The sequence below is a fragment of the Barbatula barbatula genome, assembly GCF_947034865.1.
Source record: "Barbatula barbatula genome assembly, chromosome: 19".
Taxonomy (NCBI): domain Eukaryota; kingdom Metazoa; phylum Chordata; class Actinopteri; order Cypriniformes; family Nemacheilidae; genus Barbatula; species Barbatula barbatula.
Window position 1 is genome coordinate 15,661,736 of NC_136782.1, and position 21,735 is coordinate 15,683,470.

General features: G+C 38.5%; 1 protein-coding gene across 3 annotated transcripts in view; it reads left to right on the forward strand.

Moving 5' to 3' along the window:
• The window catches only part of rap1gap2a (RAP1 GTPase activating protein 2a), a 57,129-nt gene that overhangs the window by 13,844 nt on the left and 21,550 nt on the right, over nt 1–21,735 (forward strand). The window contains exon 1 of one of the 3 annotated variants that reach the window (XM_079482022.1): nt 9,289–9,549. The exons of 1 other annotated variant lie outside the window; for it this stretch is intronic. In XM_079482022.1, coding sequence (XP_079338148.1) covers nt 9,443–9,549 — 107 coding nt within the window. In that variant the 5' untranslated portion in view covers nt 9,289–9,442. Of the gene's footprint in view, nt 1–9,288; nt 9,550–12,255; nt 12,290–21,735 lie in introns of those variants that run through there. One more of the 3 variants, XM_079482023.1, reaches the window with a different exon arrangement.

A 21,735-nucleotide genomic window follows, 5' to 3' on the forward strand; every position in this document is an offset into this window, starting at 1 on the left:
CACGTCGCCAGCGCTGTGATTTAATTATCTCCCCTCAATACCAGCTAATATCGGAGACAACAGCCTGTTCTACAGGGGTGATGTGTACCGCTGACAGCCGTGACATTTAACTCGCCCTGAAAGACTGGTGTCTTGGACTGAGTCTAAAAGTTACTGTATGTGCAGAAAGGGATTGTGGGGCCGGGTTGATGTGAGATCAGTGTGACAGCTGAGATGCAGTGCCTTCTGGGATTGTGCTGTGTCTCCAGTCACATCTGCAGCTGTCTCGATCATGCTTGTAATCCTACAGGAGGCAATTAGAGACACAGACCCACAATTACCCATTAGATATAAGAGCGGAGAGCAACAACACACACACATGACTCAACACTGTATGGAAATCACCGTATGAAAATGTTAAATGTCACGAAGCATAATTTCCTTGTGACCTTCTGCTGTTTTTCATTGTAATAATTGTATTATTAAAATTCACCTTCATGGATATGTACACAATCTCTGGAAACAGAAAAGCTTTTTTTCACTAAACTAAAGTATCATAAAAACTGTAAACTTTAAAAAAATATGAAAACAGGGTTAGGTTGATTTGCATAACTAATGTGACGTTTTTATAATAGTGTTTACTGAGCTCTAACACTTGTTTGTCACTAGAGGGAAGCAGAGATTCAACTATTAGACTTGTATGTAAACAAACGTTTCTCAACATTGTCCTCAAGGTGGCAATGTTATAGAACAGGTGTTTTCAGGGGTTGTAACTTTTGTGTCAACCATACCTATAGCAAGTAAATATTTATATAATTCAAAAGAACATTTGCATGTTTGAAACATTTATTTAGTTTTTTTCTACGGCTTTGCTGTTTCTAGTGTCTTGTTCTACCTGTTGACTCCCAATATAATGTTGTTATATTGGTTACTGCTATTTGTAGTATCTTTATTAACATGTATTGCCTGTTCATTTAGAGTCATTCATCAATGATATCATCACATTGTTTTTATTTTCCAGTTTCTGGGTCACATGATCGGATAGCAGTCAAAAATACTGATTTGTTGATGGCATGTGGATAAAAGTCTCTACGGCCATGACGTATGAGTAGCAATACATCAGAGACTTTAAAACATTCCAGACCGCGAGAGGGTTTGTTGCCATGGGAGAGACGCACATGATGAGACCGCCTTTGTTCATCATTAGTAAATAGTGGATTGATAGCACCTGCTTTAGTCGTGACTGACATTGCTAAAGTTTAAGATGTTTAGGCTGTGAGATGTTTTGGCTTTGCTCATTTCAGCTGTTTTGGCCTAGACTCATTTGGCATCGGTCTGGCAGAAACAGCTTGTGTTTTTGTTATTAGCTTCACATCCACAGATGCTATGATGATCATCACCCACTGTAGACTTATCATTTCCCTCTACCTTACTCCATCTCGCTTTCACACAAACACTCACAGGCTGCCAGAATCAGCCCAAAACGTACGAGGGAAGGCGTGTTGTGATGAAGACAGCTCCTCCTCCGCAGATCTCCCTTCTCACACGCAGCAGCCCTCCGCTACTGACAAATATTTACTGCGGCCCCCATTGCAGCCTTCTTTAGCCCCTATGAGGGCACCATCTGACAGCTTGATTTTAATGGGGCTTTTAAGGGCCATAAATAAGCAGAGAGTACATTGGGAAAGCGGCTCGTGGTGCGGCCCTGCCCGAAAGGACTCGGGATGAAGCGAGGCCTCCACAAGGGCAGAGTGGAGATCTTGAGTAGAACGTTTAGCTGTAGTCATCATCATCTATTGCAATTTCTATGATTGATTCAAATCAGGGCGACTCTCCTTGAGATGTTGGTGGGTTAAAGTAATATTGCAGATATAAATCACCTGTAATGCTTAAGGTTCTAGCGTTGTGGATGGCTGAGCTGTCAGTCACGTTTTGTTTTAAATTCAACTCTCGAGTCTCACGTGACGTACTGAAGCTTTTCCTTCAACAGAACTTGAGCCACGTTGATGTTGAGTGTTGGCGATGAACGCGCAAATGACCTGACATTCCTAAACCCGGGGACTTACCGCAAATACAGTCTGACGAAAATGAAGAACCACCTCGGTGAAGTGAAAGATAACAGCTTGTCAAGGATCCTTTTTAATGATTGAAGTGCTGGCGATGAGAACGGAAAAATTAATTTTGAAGAGAGTGTTGGCCACTGCCAGAGAAAGAGGGTGTTGGGATCCGAATGGGATAAAAAAACTTAAAAATACAAGGAGGAGAAAAGTGGAGGATGGTGTGGTTTGTAGCATCTTTGCCCTCGATTCTTGCTCAAAGCCCCTGAGGTGGAGGCTGAACATGTGAGGAACCAAGAGAGTTTATAATACCCGCAGAGAGCTACCTGTTAGCATTTCCATGGGTCTTAAAGGCAGTCGTTTGGCTGGTGCACACCTCGTATATACCCGGGTTGTTTGGCTGGTGAACGCCCAGGTATATTACAGCCATCCAAAAATACTATGAACTGTGGGTTCATTTTGCATTTAAGGCACCCTGCAAAAATTCACCTATTTCTAATGTAATATATTTGAATATTCATGATCCACCTGTTGCTTGCAGAAAATGTATTTTCTGAATGCTTAGTATACTATGAAATGGCCAATAATGGAGAATCCTTTTGCTTAGAGGTGGAGTCCCTACATCTATCCGCAGGGACTGACAGACAGAGTTAACCAGTTTAAGCCTGTGTAACCAACAGCTGGCTGCCCATTAAAACAAGGGACAGTTGCACTTTATCAAACAATAGGCCTCTTTCACAATATGGCAGCGGCGACCGGAAGTAGTAGAATTCGTTCATTCGTTCGTTCATTCATTCATCCATTCATTAATTAATTAATTCATTCATTCATTCATTCATTCATTCATTCATTCATTCATTCATTCATTCATTCATTCATTCATTCATTGTTTTTCTCACAGGCATTCAAAAGCAAAAGTAGCATATGTTGTCCGATTTGTTCATAGTTTACTGGGAGATGTAAAATCCGGGAAAACAAACGTGACAAAACATTGTTCTCTGAGCGATTTATTTATTTTCAAGGTCTGATTTATCTTAGACAAATAATTGGAGCACTATTCCTAACTTCTAGTCTCCACAACTGTTCTGTGTAGTGAACGGCGCTAGAGCATTGACCGGACAAGCGTTTGCCCTACTACCGCTGTGTACACGTCACGCTATGAAAGAGGCCTATAGACAACTTTTGTGTCACTTGCACAGGGGGTGTTTAATGCCCTTCTTCCTCTAAGGGCAACTATACAGTTTGCGTTAAATCTATTCGTTTGAATTGGGGGCACACAGGAAAACCATGTTTTTAAATGCATCTTTGTATTTTTCTACAACCTGGTCACATAAAGGCATAACATTCCTTTCAGTAAGATACACACCATATGGGACGTGACCACAATTTCTATCATATTTGCTAAATTGTCTCTGACCTCCGGTGTCCTTTGCTTTCTTTTCTTTGTGCCGTTGCTTCTCTTTTCTGTTTTACTCTCCGTATACCAGCTATGCTTTCAAATAAATTGAATGTGCCTCATATCTTTACTAATAAATAACTATTAAACGTAGCTGGTGTGTTCCTCTGCTGCCTGCATCATAGACAAGACAGAGGAAGAGAAAAAGCAGTTTGCTTGCTTGTACATTAAACACTTTTAATGTTCATGCTATTATGATTGCCTTTTCTCTCTGTTACTTTTCATCATGGCTACCTCACGGGCTTTACTGTTATATTGCTCTCTATATCATCTCAATCGCATCCTCCTATCAGACTCTGCCGTCGTTCTGCTTCTCTTCCAGCGAGCACCGCCCTTCTCTGAGGGGAATCGGGGATGTGGCTATACAATTGTCAGCCCAAGCTTTGTCAACCCTCTTCACAAACAGACGGACGGAGCCAAATTGATTTATGACTCAAATTAAATAAATGACATTTGCAGGAGAAGAGGAAGAAAGGGTTGGGGGTGAGGAGTCTGGGTTTGGTTCACTGGATGTGTCACAGAAAAGCCAAAAGGGACAATTAGTCGGGCAGAGAGTAAAATGGACAGTGTGTGAGGAATGATTATGGATATTTGCAAAACTCACCTTCAAAATGGAAATTCTGTCATTATTTATACGCCCTCTTGTCATTTCAAACCTGTATGAGGTGCAGGTATGTTTCTTCTGCAGAACACAAAAGAAAATATTTTGAAAAATGTAGGTCACAGAAAACTGTTGGTTCGCATTGGTTTTGTGTCCATGCAATAGAAGTCAATGGGGACCAAAGGCTTCTTTTGTGTTTTGCAGAAGAAAGTAATGGATAATACATTTAAAATGATTTATTCATTCCTTTAGTCAATTTAAGTTCAAATATGACTCTATATAGTGTACAAATATATAAATATGAAATATTAACTTCCTCTGAAAAGACCTCCAGACTCCACATCTTTTCTCATACATCTGTCCAAATGCTCACTTGGATGCTCATTTATAGTGTAGTGATTATTAATCGACTCTTCTGTCATATTTCTCTGTCCTCTCAGGGTTGCAGAACTTTTGAAGTGAAAAATTTGTCACGGTTAACCTCAGACAGAGAAGAGCCAGCTGTCATAATCCCCATCCTCAGGGTGCAGAGTGCAGACACTTGCAAATGATAGATGATCTGTCGAGCTGTGTCCTGGATGTCCTGTGACGGGGCGGTGGGGTCTTAATAATTACTGTGGTGATTTTTCTCTTTAGACATGAAGTTAGAAGCTGCCATAAAATAATGAGCTATGAGAATGAGATTCTGACGTTTGTGAATCCAGAGCAGAGTGGTGTGGAAAAACACAGCTCCTAAGGGGTTTACTTGGAAGGTACACCAGGTGTTTCATTCCTCAAGTTTAATCTTTGGATGTCGTAATGTGTGAACTGTGGGGGATGGGGGGGTTGTTTCATACTGTTTCTTACTGTTACCTCAAGTGACCAATGCCTGACTATGCCACTGGGACATTTCTCAAAGTATCTTCTTTTGTATTCTAAAAATATACAGTCATACACAGATTTAGAATGAGGGTGAATAAATGATGATTATATCACTAGTTTTTTATCACTTTAATTTACGTTGGAGAAAATGTACGTATTTATACTTACAAGCATTGGTTTTATTTGGGAATGAGTTATGACACAGTTTACAACAGGGGTCTTCAACTACTTTTCCTTGAGGGCCAGATTCTAAAAGTATAAATGGGATGCGTCCATTTTCTGGACAGACCAATCAAATCGCTTCATATGGTATAGATGATGGCCGCCAGTTGACTAACCCTGGTTTACAACATCCACAGCATGCACTTTTCATGGATCATTTAAGGTTTCTGAAGGTTTCTTAAATGCATTTATATTTTAATTTTGTTATCTATTATAAATCTTCCTGATCATGTACACAGGCAGAGGAAGAACTGTTTGAGTCATTTCTGAGATCAGGTTCTGTAGATTCCAGATGAAGGTTAAAATAGACATGCAGTGTATCGGTTGTGTATTAATAAGTTAAGGCTTTGATACAGTTAGAAAGCAATCTTGCCTCAAGATGTCTCCGATGAAGTTATCGCTCCTCACATCAATGACATTTACAAAGGTTGCACTCAATTTGAGCTTCAATTTACGTAGCATTTGCATTTTCTCATCTTGCTCTGCTTCTTGACTAAAGTGACGGTTCAAATAGTCAACTGGTGTAACAAACACAATTTCAGAGAGCATGAAACACACTTCGAGCCCCCCAAAACAAAAGACCTTAATTCATGTTAAATATGCAAATTTACTGTTATATTCTGAGAATAGCGTGTACCTTTAAAGTAAAAACAAGAAATTCAAAGCAGTACTCACTGAGCCAATGGGCCAAATATGTGATACATTAAAATAATTCAGGCTTGCAATCATTATTGAATAGCAAGCATGCCAAGTGCCACAACATATGTCGTACTAAACCCAATAGACCAGTTTATGGACTTAAGTTGACTTTGAAATTAATGTTCATAGCCTCTGGCTGTTATTTTATTCTGTTTATTATGACTTGCGGATATTAAATTATAAGCGCTTATATTGTCTTGCTTTTATGCTGTTATGTGCATTATCAAGTAGCGTACTGTTACAGTCTGTGATGTTTCTTTCAGTACGACAATCTCACAATATAAAGATATATTGTGAAAACATGCAAAGACAAACACACTAATCTTTGTAATATGTGTGATTATAAGTGCTCTGTGGCCTATCGATTATTCAAATGACTGTTGGCAAAACACAGCATACATAGGCTGTCAACACAGTCTATAGGAGATAATCTCAAAAGCTTTGAAAAAAACAACAAGCTTCATTCTGAAGAATGTTTGAAGTGTCATGGTCGTAAATTGGATGCTTGGCCTTGCTTACATTACTCCAGAGAGCTGTCATCATTTCACATTGACATACTGCACCTTGTAAATACATTCGTGCAAACAGGTGTTTAGAACAACAACTGAAATAATGACGCAGAATAATGAATATAAAGTCTTTTTTTGCATTTATTTGCAGAAAATTTTAATGGGACAAAGGTGCAATGTTTGCTGATCTTGAATACTGCAAAGTAAGCAAGTTCATTCATGTTTAAACAACACATGTTTTTTTGTGTGTGTATTTCCGGATCAGTTCAAAATTAAATAAAAATTTCTTTCACTATTTCATGCATTTTTGCATTGTCTCAGTTTTTTCGCATTGCTGTTATCTTGTCCTTTCTTAGGCTTGTTTCTGTCAAAATTCAACACAACCTAGACTGGATTTGTCACAATACATGCAGAAAAACAGATTGAAGGCAAATCTGGTCATTTTGTTCCGCAACTGTTTTGACTTATTACAGTGCATTACAGGAAACTAACATTAGTATAACTTGTACATAAACAATGGCGCTTTTATTCATCACAACTTACACATAAGGGAGCTTTTAACGTTTTGTCATAAGAGCCAACAATAAGCGTAATACACAAAGCTAAGAAAAGCAATGGCTAAAACACATTAAAAGGTACATAAAGCTACACACGTTTTATTTTATGATAAGTTATATCAGCATGATGCTGTGATCCAGGAGAAGGTGTGTGTAAGTGGCTTTTAATGAACCGTAACTGCCAAGTACACATGCATTTCAGAGATTGTGAATGACCCTGTGTCCGTGAGCTTGTGTCTTTGTGTTAAAGCGCGTGAAACACACTCTGATACAGTGTCAAGCTCATTAAGGAGTTCTAGTGGCTGGGCAGAGCTCCAGGGCCACATGCTTCTCCTCTGCTGTGCTCGGCTATTTCTGTCTGGTGTGTTTGCTTTGGATTTGCACTCAGCTGCACTCTCCGGTACCTTGTCTTGTTCTTACTTCACCGTTACATAGAGTTAAAGTGTTGCTATTATTTTGCCCCAGCGATTGATGTTTTAAGGATTTGTCTTTGTGTGATGCCATTTTTTTAGATGACCGACGCAGTGCTGGGTACCTGATTTTGCTTGCCACTTGTTGAGCTGGAGACATTTCATGGGCCCCGTTTCACCTTGAGTGGCCAAAGTGTGTGTTTTTGCACCTGAATTGAGACCTTTGGGACGTGTGTCATGTGAAGTAGAAAATGTGTGAGAGGTGTGTGTGTGTTGTGTGCTTCTTCAGATGTTTGGATGAGTTTGAAAAATCTGTGTGATTTCCTATAGGGTATTTACACTGTGTGTGTGATGTGTCGAGGGACATTGGGAGTGCATGTTTTTGTGTGCGGGTGAAGGGGGCGTTAAAAGAGGGGGATGTGTTTGTTTGCTCATGCATTTGTGTCTGTGTCTCTCTGAAGGCTTCAGCCTGGATCTTCTCAGATCTTTGCAGAAGGATTGCTCTCTTTGTGTCTGTCCTCTTTCATTCTCATTCAGAGAATACTACCAGACATCTCATGTATTAGTTCCACCTCTCCATAGATACAGACACAACATCTCTTGTGCTCATCACATCAGTAAGCTTGCTTGCCATCCTGCCCCTTCCTCTGAGAAAACTCAGGGTTGCCGTGGGGACAGGAATCCATGTGGCAGATTTGGGGAATCGTAGGCAAGGTTACCATGGCAGAGACTGGAGAAGGGGCGCACGGCTCTTTAAAGCACTTGTTGTTTTAGGTAATTTTGTTTTTGTGATTATGTATTAGTTTTTCAGCATTATGGTCCCTATACCATATGCAATATCAGTATCGTACTTAATAATGTAAGTAATAGGAACCTAAAGTAGCAACTATCTTAAAGATTTTGGGTTTAGACAACTTCTGAATTCTAATGTTAAACAAACTAAAAAAACATTTGTCCCTGCTCAGATCAATTTCAATACTCCACCATCTTTTAACTAAAGTTTATAGAAAAGACCGTGATAGATGATGTTTAAAGAACATCTTAATCCTTATTGATGAAGAAAAGACCAGCTGGCCACTCTTTTTATATTAGCTCTCAAAGAACCATCTGTTTTTGTGGAAGTGGATAGTAAATCTTTCCCAAACAGAAGTCTGCCTGGGCCATGCCGATTATGGGACAGCAACCTACAAAAAGCTTTGGGCAACCAGCGAGACGTATTCTGTATATGGCAGGAGTCAGCTTCAGTTGACCAGACAGACTGAATATGTCATGATAGGAACTTCCTGTAGTGGCAGGGAAAGCAAACAGTGTGAGTAGATGAAAGACAAAAAGAGAGAAATGAAGAACAGGTCGGACGAGATGCTGAAGAGAGTAAATCATTGATGTGTATCTCCATCTGGATCATCATTCATGCAAACAAACACACAGACACACACTGATACATGATGGAGGGTCCGAAAGTACCTTTTTTCCACACCTGCCAATGCCAGGTGATTTAGAAAATGTATATATATACAGTATAATGTTATTACAAGCTATAAAACTATGCATTGTAATTTATTATCAAATATATAAATTTATTATCTTTTTTAGATGTGAAGCTGCACCTGACACTTGATTGTTAACACTTGATTGTGATGCTAAAAATGCTATTTTTATGGGTCAAGGATACTGAACATAAAGCACACAAGGTCAAATTGAGAAAGATGCAATAAATGCATGGTGTAGTGGTGAAAAGTGGGCAATGGAGGACTGTTTTTTTAAGACTGAGCGAGCACGCGGGCAAGCAGTCCAGGAACAGAACAGATGGAAATTCAGTAGAGAGACATTGTGAGGGAGGGGGAGGAGTTGGGGCGGGTCTATTGTTTATTCCGCCTATTAGATCCAGACGGGGCGGGCAATGAGAGCTAGCGAAGGAGGGACTAAAGCAAGGAGAGAGAGGACACGAGAAGAAGGGACACAGACAGAGATGTATTTTCACAGTCCCACATCCAGTGGCAGAGAGCTTGGTCGTGCCAGAATAGAGCAGGACAGTCCTGGTCCAAAGTCTGATTCACGGGGACTGAGAGCCCAGACTCTGGACCAGGCAAAATGTCAGATACTGAATCCAAAGTGAACTCTAAAAAAGCAGGAATTCGGGCTGCTGTCATTCTCATTGGACTACTGCACAAGTCCAGACGGCAGAGGGAGAAAGAGCGGTGGGTGAACTTTTCTCTCTTCCTGTCTTTTTCCTTGCACCTGTTTCTTTGATTTAGACCAGGCTGTTCTCTGGTGTTGTTATTGGTTTGTGTACTCTATGTGATCTGCAAGATAGGCACTTGGTTCCTGGCCATACATTATGTGTGTGTGTGAGGTTCATAGCTATGTAGGTCATTGTATGTATACTATATGCCTTTATTGTCATTCTGGACTGCGCAGGAGTGTGTTGTACTGTAATTGGGTCAGTATGCAGAGAAGGACACATTTCTGTAACTCAGCGGAGAATGTTCTTATTCGTAACTTCTCCGCCTATCAAATTTTATTTTTCATATTATGCATAGTAACTTGTATTTCGTTATTTCTTTTATACTTTAATTAGTAAAACTTTACAAAAAAGGTTGTACTTGTTAACATAACATATAATAAAATGCGTTAACTAATATGAACTAACAATGAGAAATATAGTTTTTCAGCATGTATTATTTCGAAGAAAATGTTAATGCTGATACCATTGTTCATGTGCATCAACTAATGTTAATGTTGATTAAAAAATGTATGAGTAAAGTTTGAAATTAATATGAACTAAGAATAATAAATGCTGTAGAAATATTGTTTATTGTTAGTTAATACATTAACTATTAACAAATAATACATTTAATTAACTTATTGTAAATTGCTACCTTTTGTTTATATTTTCAGCAGTGTGCCATTAATATGAACTTTTTTCTCTAAAAATGCTTTTAAAATAAATTTGAGACTAAAGTTTGCATGCAGTAAGAGTATGGAGTTAAGGTGGATGTACAGCTAGCATCATTCGTCTTTGATAATTTATTGATATTTGTAAATTTTATTTTAAATATCTTCTAGAGTTTTAGTTGCAGACTTGGTTATCTTGGCAAGTCTGAGCACCGTTTTAAACATGGTTGACTCTAGAGTAGACAAATTTGAGATTACAGGGTCTTGGAGATCTGAGAAGCACGACACTTAAACAAAAACTCACTATTTCATTGAATTGCTGTCTAAGAGAAAAACTTGAGATATTTCACATCTCTGTAATAAACGGCGAAGGTGAAGAGGAGAGTGAGGTCAAGCTAAATAGTTGTCACCATACTCCCCAGATCAGGGTGAACCAGGTCAGATCTTATATAGAAGAAAATCTCAGGAGGGGACAACTCACTAGCATTCACTTCTAGTCTCGCTGAGCTTCTCTGGTGACTGTCTGGTCAGTGCAGCCCTGCTCCACCGCTGGCATGCTTATCGGCAACAGCGGCCCTAGTGTAAACACTGTCTAATCATTAATGAAGAACATATTTGACTGCGCAGACACACACTAACACACTCGATGTCGTGTGACTCATGTGAAACACACAAACCGGTTCATGTTTTGCAGACACTGTGGGAGGTTCAATTTGCATAGAGCTTATCGATTATTGCCGTTGTTTCTGGCATCGGAAACACAGACCGGTTGGAATCACCATTTTTATTGTCCCTAGATGTGCCATGTCCCGTGCATCACCTCGACTTAGCTGTCTATGTGCAGAAACACATATTTACATTTATGCAAAAAGACTTGCGGTTCATTTAGCATCTGTGAATCGAACCTGTGACGTTGGCATTGCTTTGGCTTTGAATAAGTAAAAAAAGTCAGCAGTTGTAAATGTTGTAATGTAAATAACCTTGACTCTATGCCAACTTGAATTCCAGAAGGTAATTGCTCTTTCATGTTTTTAGCAAATGCTTGATTGCTGTGGTAATTGCATTATGTTCTAGCATGAAATCAAACGTTTTCAAGCTGGACTCGAGAGGGATTTAAATCAGAATCAGAATCAGAACAAGCTTTATTGCCAGGTGTGCTTACACACACGAGGAATTTGTCTTGGTTAGAGAAGCTTCCAGTACACGAGTAAGGTTACAAGACAAGTAACAATCAACAAAGGCAACGAAAGTACAGAATAAAAATAAAAGTTAAGCACACAAAGGTGAAAGTGCAGTGTGACAGAAGAGCTCCAGAATTTTTGTTTAGAATATACAAGTTATAAGTTTATATACATGAGTTTATATATGTGAAATGTCCGAGGGAAAATATTGCACACATTTATTGCACTGTAGGGTGTATGATATGTATATACAGATTATATGAGATATCTACAGGTGTTTAAAATATACACATTTTAAGGTGCTATATACGAAGAATCTGGCACAAAAAAATATTGCACACATTTATTGCAAAAGGTGAACATTTAACTGTTCATGAGGTAGATGGCCTGAGGAAAGAAGCTCTTCCTGTGTCTGGATGTTTTAGTGCTCGGTGCTCTGTAGCGTCGACCAGATGGTAAGAGTTCAAACAGAGAGTGTGCTGGGTGTGAGGGGTCCAGGGTAATTTTGTGAGCCCTTTTACCCACTCTGGATGAGTACAGTTCTTTAAGTGTGGGAAGAGTAGTGCAGATGATTCGCTCTGCAGTCCGGACTATCCGCTGTAGTCTTCCGAGGTCAGTTTTGGAGGCTGAGCCGAACCAGACGGTGATGGAGGTGCAGATGATGGATTCGATGACAGCTGAGTAGAACTGTACGAGCAGCTCCTGTGGCAGGTTGAACTTCCTCAGCTGCCGGAGGAAGTAAAGTCTCTGCTGGGCTTTTTTTACAATAGAGTCGATGTGGGCGTCCCACTTCAGATCCTGAGAGATGGTGGTGCCCAGGAACCTGAATGACTCTACTGCAATCACAGTGCTGTTCATGATGGTGAGTGGGGGAAGTGCAGGGGGGTTTAAGAGAGCTTTAAGGGAAGTGCAGGGGGGTTTAAGGGAGCTTAAAGAGCATTGACTATAGAAAGAGTGTAATTCGTTTTATTTTCTGAGCTGATTCAGTCATGGTACATGTGGGAAAATAAACCAAAAGAAATGTTGGTAGCCCTCTAAAGTCTGTAGCCAAAGACTATGGAGCGATTTTAGTCTCATTAATTATTCATGCGTAAAACAAGATACACACATGCGTAAACAGTTTCGCGTGCATAAAACCTAATTTACGTGCACATAGTATATATTTACATTTACGAAAAGCAATTCACGTGCGTAAAACTAAACTATTTTCTCACAAATTACGTTTCGCAAACATACAACTGCGCACATAACTTTCGAAAAGTTAAAATGTTCGCGTTTGTCTTGTTTTACGAATGTGCGAATCGTCACACACGTGTGAATCGCCTTGGACGTGTGTGTGTGTGTTTTGAGACTCTCCTGGCGACGCAACCCCTTCCACTTGGGTTGTCGTACTCTTTAGCCAATCAGATTCAAGCTTACCATTCAACCAATTACAGGACTCAAGGAAAACGGCTCTGCGCAGCTTTGGTGCAGGCGGCACATAGTTTGTTTTGTAGGCTAACGTTACATAGTTTAACCGTTCACGGCGAGTCTGTTTTTATGTTTTTAAACGTTGCTTACGTTACCATTACGATATGTGTTTATGTCAGAAAGCCTGCCTTAGGAACTAAAGTGTTTTTAGTGTTTCCCAGACGGACCAGTATTAGTGTAACCTATCAGTAAAGGTTTCATCCTTTGTTCATGTTGCTGCTCCTTTTCCGTGATGTATTCATTTATTTGCACAATGTTGAAATCAGTATTATGTCTGCTATTGCTGTTTCGAATGTTTACATTGTTTGTATTGTTCCGCTTTAGCGGTTATTTGCGGACGTGATTGCCGCGATGTTTCTAAGCTAACGCTACATGTAGCTGCTACAAACGGGTTTGCACATTACTACTTGTGATAATATATTACCCTAAATATTATTATATGTGGTGTTCATTGTATTAGGGTTCAGGTGGAGATGTAGGTTATACATTTGTACTGTGCATATTTGCATTATAAGCGCTATTGGCTTTGCTAACAATGTTAGCGATGGTTATTGATAATTTGTAATTGTTATTATTTATCTTGTTCCTTCGTAGAACAAACCCACATGTTCAATAGTGGCAACAGGAATAAATAGGATTGCCAAACAAAGCCTCAATGTCTTCCTTCACTCTTGATTCTTTGACCGGAATCTGGTTCATACTTGGCCACCTCAACCAGTTAAATTCTTAGAGTAGTATAGTTCACTACTTGACAGTTTATGTGGTTACCAATCCAAAATAATAGAGTTGTTACATGAAAATGATTTTGGTTACATGTGGAATAAAGTGTTTTTATCGACTGCAAATCTTCAGTTTCCTCCCATTTTGCGATTCATTGCTGTATCATGGCTATTTACCTTACCGTGTTTCTATCTGAGGTCAGTAGTATTGTCAAAGACGCTTTGTGTCGTTTTTATTAAAATCTGATAATACTAGTTAACTTTAAATGTAGTAATTTATTAGTATGTGTCTATATAGGCTAATATATCTATCCATTTAATCTGAATTAGTAAAATAATCCCTTCAATGGCGTTTACAGAAGCGAATAAGGAACATAACACGTATGTCTAACTAGACTATATTAATTTACATGAAGAAAGAACTACAAAGTCAGGGGAAACATTAGAGTATTTCAAACTGACTTGACAGAACACATTGTGAAATGAGACCAGGTGGACAGCAGCGAAGTAAATTGAGTAATGTATTTTATTTAAAAGTAAAAAATATAAGAAATTGTACCCACGAAGCAGCGCAAGCGTAGAACAGATCGTAATGTGATTAACGTGCGGTGAGGGTGATGCGTCATTTCCGTTGTATTTGAGCGTCATTTCCGTTGTATTTGAGCCTAACTGCACTAAAGTTGCACAGAGCCGTTTTCCTCGAGTCGTGCACCCTCAGTGGGTTGTGATTGGTTGAATGGTAAGCTTGAATCTGATTGGCTAAAGAGTACGACAACCCAAGTGCGTTGCCAGGAGAGTCTCAAAACACACACACACACGTCCAAGGCGATTCACACGTGTGTTACGATTTGTACATTCGCATAACAATACAAACGTGTACATTTTAACTTTTCAAAAGTTTTGTGCGCAGTTGTATGTTTGCGAAACGTACTTTATGAGAAAATAGTTTAGTTTTACGCACGTGAATTGCTTTTCGTAAATGTAAATATATACTATGTGCACGTAAATTAGGTTTTATGCATGCGAAACTGTTTACGCATGTGTGTATCTTGTTTTACGCATGAATGATTAATGAGACTAAAATCGCTCCATAAAAGACCAACATGAACCAGCTGGTGTAGCCTAATATTTTATTTTCAACATCAGGTTCGCATTTGTTATATTATGTGACGTTCCTTTTCTGTTTGCCTTGGCAAATACTTTGAGATGAGAGCGACGACCTTGGTTCATTAAGAACCGAATGCAAATGTTGTGCTGGCTTCCTGTTTCAGAATTCACCGAACTCTAATTTTCTCCACCTTCATCACTCATTTCTCCCATGATCCTGTCTCCTGCAGTTCACATACACTGTCTGCACCTCCTGACTCATTCTGTTTCTATCACACTTTATTTCCTCTTTTTCCAGTTTTCCCCCTTATGTCATTTCGTAATGTTTTATTGTTTCCCTATATTCTAATAAATAATCTATTTCTAATGCATAATCTAATCCGTCTGTCCGTCAGTCCATCCATCTAAACACACACAGACTCAATTCTTTAGGACAGACCATACAATTTCCTTTCATAACCTTCCAGTTTAGTTCCTCATTTTGTACCACAGATATATCCTCTTTGTGTGTGTGTTCTCCAGTAACTGGTTGAGTCATCAATAGCCAGGTTTCCATTACCTCTTTAAAATGCGCAAATTGAAAAACTCCCACGTATCGCAGAGAAGTTACAACAATCGCAGGAGGTGTTTTTTCAGGCAATACGATGAAGGCATATGTTTTTCTGCATAATGGAAACACTTTTTGTCGTATTTACAAGTCACGTGGCGTATGAAAAAGTCACATGACCATTCGCGGTATTTAGCAGAACAGTTGGAAAGATAGGATGTTAATATTTCAAATTAAGTAATATCTTATATGATGGCCCAAATGCAGGAAAACGAGTGAGTGCAGTATGCAGATTTATTAGGACCAGTGAGAATATGAAAATATATAAGGAAATATAGACATTTATATTCACTCTTTCATCACAGTAGATGCACTAAAGTGTGTTTGCAACCTGCCATAAAACGTACAAAGAAGAACTACGGCCAGAATGACTTCTCACGAGAAGAATCAAAATACACTTTAATCGCATAACATAGTTTACTGTAATGGATACGCAGTCATTACGCAATATTATTTTGATTGACATTTAGAAAACATTGCTTAAATTTTGCGCAAATCTGTAATGGAAACCTGGCTACTGAGTACCTGGAAAACACACGCAGCTCATTCATCCAGAAGAGGCTGTTAAACAGACCCGCGGTTGTCAGCAGAACCCTCAAGCACACCTCGTAATATACACACAACATGCCATAAAGTCACCGCAGTACAGCATGTTGGGGAAGCGATGAATTACAATGTTTTGATATTTCTTAAAAGTTCTGCTTACGTAAATGGGAATATTTGATTTATCTTTTCCTATGAAATCGTTGCTTGGAATTTACAGACAATGAACTGTGCTGTCTGTGTTGTTTTAGGGCCTTATTCGCAGAAGCACTGGCAATTTGCACTCCACAGTCGCCCATCTTTTAGACCGGTTGTGAAGAATGCAGCGTGCCTCTGCGATCTGTCATACTTTTCTGGTACTTGTAGAGCATCACTCGACAGCTGCCGTCTTAGAATCAAATACCATGTAGATAATATATAGATAGAAAGTCAAAAATAGAAAGTAAACTTATGTAAAAGAAGTGCTTAAAAGAATAACAGTGACTTCATCTCAATACTGGTGGCTCTGGGATGAACTTTATTGTGGGTGCTTAGTGAATAAGATTGATGTTTGGCCTGAATATAATACGCCAAAGTGCCCAAACAGTTTCATTGTGTATGATTTATAGTGGACACTCATTGTTGAAGTATAAACAGTGAGATGGTGTATTCAAGTATGTGTGTCTGTGTTGGCTCATTGAACTGTAAGTGGAATAGATGAGGTGATTGTCTCTCTTAACAAGTGCTCAGACTGGCAGGTTGTATAAAGACTATTTACAGAGCGGTTGAATTGAGGAAGGTATTTTTAGAAGTCACTCTCTCTTTCCTTCGCCCACCTTTCCTCCTTCTCTCTCTCTCTCTCTCTCTCTCTCTCTCTCTCTCTCTCTCTCTCTCTCTCTCTCTCTGTCTGAACCCTCTGAACCCTCTGGCAAGCTCTTTGTCTCCAAAGACTTGATTTAGTGATATGGACAAAGTATTATGGATTTAAAAACCCCAGAGAACCACAGGTTCCCTTAATGGAGGGAATGATATCAAAAGCCATGCTCGGTGCCTGTGTCTACCCCCTCGCCCACCCAAGGCTCTTGTGGTGGTCTGCTGAGTCAGAGTCTGAGAACCTATTTATTTAGCTGGAAAGTCTTTTTCAGCTGTTGGTTAAGATTCAATGTAGAAATATGTTTGAGAATGATGGACATTGTTAGAAGAACTGCATTCTTAAAACTTTCTATCCTTCTTTTGGTAAGATATTCAAACAGCGTTTCCAAAGTGAATGCAACAAATTTATTTGCTAAATTATTCCTTTATTCAGACTTACATTAGTGTTCTTTAGAAAAAATGTAATAGCATTGACAAGAAAGGATCATTCTGTCCTAACTGCTTAATTGCCACTCCTGTCCTGCTGTGAGTTATTAGCTAGCACGGCTGCAATAGGATGTCAGCTGCTGAACAGTTGCCATAGTAGCAAGGATAGTCTTGCTAATGTGTAATAGTGACTGAATGCTTTTATTAATTGAGTTATCGATTGTCCACTGACGGTAAGCAAAAGCTCATTGGAATTAAAGCAGAACAGGTGAGAATCAGGTTAACCGACTTCCTCTTAGTTTCTAGATGTTTCTAAATTAGCCCTTAACGTGCCATTGCATCAAATACTGCAAAACCCAGTTGTGCACAATGTTAATGCAATAGGTAATCTTGTTGACACTAAGCGAGTTCTTTGTAATTTTGTGTCGCTGTCAGACATTTTCGTGATTTTCTTTCCATAAACTACTGTTGGTCAACCTTCATGTTTATCTATGGGTTTGCAAATATGGAAGTTAATGGTGGCCAAGAACTTTTTTGTTACATGCATTCTTGCAAATATCTTTCTCTTTGTTCATCAGAGCAAAGAAATTGATACAGATTTGAACAACTTGAGGATGAGTAAATGATGACTGAATAACATTTTGGAGGTAACTGTCTCTTTAAGAAAAAAGGTTAAGTTTAATTTGATCAAATTTAAAGGGATATTTCAGAGGCAAAACTAAATTTCCCCTTACGTTTTGCCGGATAAACAAGCCTCAGGTTCACACACATTAGAAGGATAACGTAAGTTAGACATTACATGTAGTCATTAAGCAGACATTAATGTTAATAGCACTGGGATTTCTCTTAAATAAACACATTGATTTGCTTCAGAAGACCTTTGTTAAGACCACGTAGCCATGTCGAGGAGTTCATTGATCGTTGGATGCACTTTTTGGAGCTTCTTAAAGTCGACGCCCATTCACTTCCATGCTACCACTTGGAAGTTAAAGGATACGTTGTATTATAACTTCGACTGCATGAATCTTCAAGAAGAAAATAATATTCGGTCAGGATTGCCTAGAGTGAGTAAAACATGGGGAAATTTGTTTTGCCTCTGAAATGTCCCTTTAAGTTGTAACACCATGTTCTCGTACATTATCATATTCCACTTGCCAGTTTTAATATCGTTTACAAAAGCTAAAAAAAAAGCATTTAAGAAGAAAACTTCTAATGTTCAGAATAGTTTAATCAGGCTTTATTGAATGGTTTTCACCCGCTGTCCTAATTCTTGTTAGCACAGCAGGGACAAAAAGCTGAGAAGGTTTTAACAGCACTCAGTATCGATTGTTCCCTTTTATGTGTTTAAACGTTGTGTTTCAGCAGAAATGATTTCCTAATTAAAGTTCCATATGGAGTTTAGAAAACCGCTTTATTTTGCAAGGAATTTTAATTTCTGAGTATGTTAAAGATCTAGTATATAATGTGCATGTGCATGTATAGAAGCGAATGTGAGACTGCTCATACACAAGGAAAATTGTAACTCACAATATATTAAATCATTTGAAAAGATATACAATAATAATAATAATACATTGGTAATATATACAATATTCTAATATATTGAATAATACATAAGAAATGAAAGCTTTTAATATGTTATAAATTTAGATTATATATTGCATTTTATTTTCCAGTATATTCCATTTTGTTTCATAAGGGTAAATTCTGTATGTCTGTTTGGTACATCATGCTATGGGTCATTGGATGGTGTCCACATTTCTGACTTTCTATAAATAGCCGCAGCATATCAATGTACAACATGAAGCATTGCTCTGATCACACTGTTATGATCACTTGAACAATTTGAAAAACTCGGTTCGCTTCCCCGCAGTATTTCCTTCCCATAGTCATATTACTGTTAAAAAGAGCTGTTTTACTTCCTGTGATCCTTTGCATGGAGACGAATGATAAAAGATTAACACAGCATGTTGTCAGTGTATGGACATGTACAGCTTTGACACTGTCATGGCCGTCGAGTAACTGTGTTGTACAGATAATTTGGAGGTCACAGCCTCAAACATGCATAATATAGCTGTAAAAGAATAAATCTGACAGGATTGTATCATCTAGTTTCTGCAAGTAGACAAATACACGGTGCCCTTGGTGGGTAACAGCTAAATTGCTTCTGGTTGTCATTGTTTTTTTTTTAATCAGCGGAATATTAAATCCATTATTGCAGTGATTTAGCGGCAAACTGCCATTTGCAATTTGGGATGTGATTAAGTTCATTACAGACTTTCATAAGACGTATTTGTCATAAAGAAACATTCATAATTGGAATTTAATTGTTAGCTGTGACCATCAGATTCTTCTCTTTCATTTTGTCTCCTCTCATATGTTTTCTCATCTACAGTAGAAACATTTTCAAGCTGCTTTGAATGATGTTTATTGCAAAAAGGAATGTCGAAATAAAAGCGACTTGACTTTTATGCCCCAGGAGTTCATTATTACGTTCAACAGATTCAACAGATTCCTTGTTTTATGAAAGTCACACTGTAACAGTTTCAACTTTCTAACACGTTTGAATGGCTCTTATATGTAGATTTAATAGAATACCCTTGTCCACCCTTCTCAATCCTTTTGACATAAAAATCCATCATAAAAAAATATCCATCATAAAACTATGATATTACAATTATATTAAACAATTTTTTAATTAAACAAATTTCTGTCGTAACAACTCTCAGAGGGTTAAGTATGGTCATGTAGTGTAAAAGTATTCTGCTTGGCAGAATAGATCAGAATAGACGCTGCTGCTACTGCCAATACGCTGCTGTGTGCATATAAGGAATGCTGCTGCTGCACATATAACATATATGAATAAACCCCCATAGCTTACATTATCACCTTGTAGCAGATCTATAAAGTTGGAGCTGGGGAAGGAGGTGGGTTTTCCACTGCTACAACAATCACTAGCCAAGATTTAAACGTAGAGCAGCAAGCTCAATGGCTGCTGAATTCGGAACGAACCGATCAGCTGCACCTTGTAGTAAGTTATTATGTCAGATTGGTTTAGACTTAAGGACTGCACCCACATTTTTCAGTTTTTTAGAGGTTTTATCAAAAGTATTTACATTGTTGGACATTTTCGATGTCATACTAATCATACAAGTGAAAGTGTATTTTCTAAAATCTCACAGGGCCCAAGATTCCCAATATCTGAAAAAACTGTATTATATTAGACTCATGCTGTAAAAAAAAGAATTTTACGTAATTCTACTTACTTAAGATTTTTGAAATGCGTAAAAAAATCTATTACAGAAATTGGCTGCAACATCTGCAAATATGTCATTTGACTGTACAAAACATGTTATTTCGTTTGGGCCACATAACATTTGAAACCATCTATATATCACAGTTTCTCTGTATGTATTATTTGTTGTCTTGTCTCTCTAGAGCATATTAACAGCATGAGATACTGTAAGTTGCCGGAACATGAGATAATGATAATCACTGGGCAGATGTGGTTAGTATTGAATCAGGCCTAATTAAAGTGGCAGATATACAGCCTTGTGTTAAAACTGAGCCGATGAAAACAGAGCGCTGGAAATGAGCGGAGACAACATGTGTGCAGGGCAACAGGAGATATCTCATCATCCAGGTTTCTTTATGAACTGATAATATTCTAATGAAGCAATAAATGTGATTTACCGTCATTGTTAATTGTGTTCAAGGTTCAGGGTAACAGATGTGTTACATTCTGCATCATAAATGCACTGTGACAGGATAAAGTAAGTATATAAGCCGTTGCTCACATCTGTTGGGGTTTGATTTGTTATTTTAAATATAATGAAATCTAATTGATTTGTTCAAACAGTGTAGTCAATATCAAGGTGTGATGCCAAGACATTTGCTAATGCAACAACTGTCAATCTACTTACTTCTTAACATGCTGCAGAACTTGGTGTGAGACCACTACCCCTCAAATACGAAGACCTTGTGCACTATTGAAGGCATCCTATCAGTCTGTATTCATGTCTGGTATAAGACCAGCAGCTCACAGGACCATGATGGCCTTCAGCGGGTAGTATGGTCAGCTGGACATATCAGGCGTATTGCCCACCCTGTTGTACATTTTGTCGTAACATAGTGATGTGCATTGTTTTTGTAATCTACCCCTTTCTCGGCTTCTTGTGAGCCGAGAAAAAGCCGCAAAGTGAGACTGATGGAGTCAGTGATGCTGATTCATCTACAATCTGTGTCATTACGCTTGAGTCAAAATGCTGATTCACATTGCACGTTTACCAATAATGGCGTACTACTGAATCTCCATGGCCACTAATTAACAATACAAAACACATTGAGGAAAGCAAATGCACAGTTTAGACATGTTCAAAGATAAGGGCGTGTCATGCAGTGTTGACAGGTCATCTTGTCTGATTTAACAAATCTATGTACATACATATGAGTCAATACCAGCTGATAATTTAGAAAAAGTAAAATTTCACCTATATGTGTCTTTGCACAATGTGCACAATACATTGATTTGAATATTTTCAATAATTTTCCTGACTGATCTTTTGGTTTCTTCATCATTTTGGC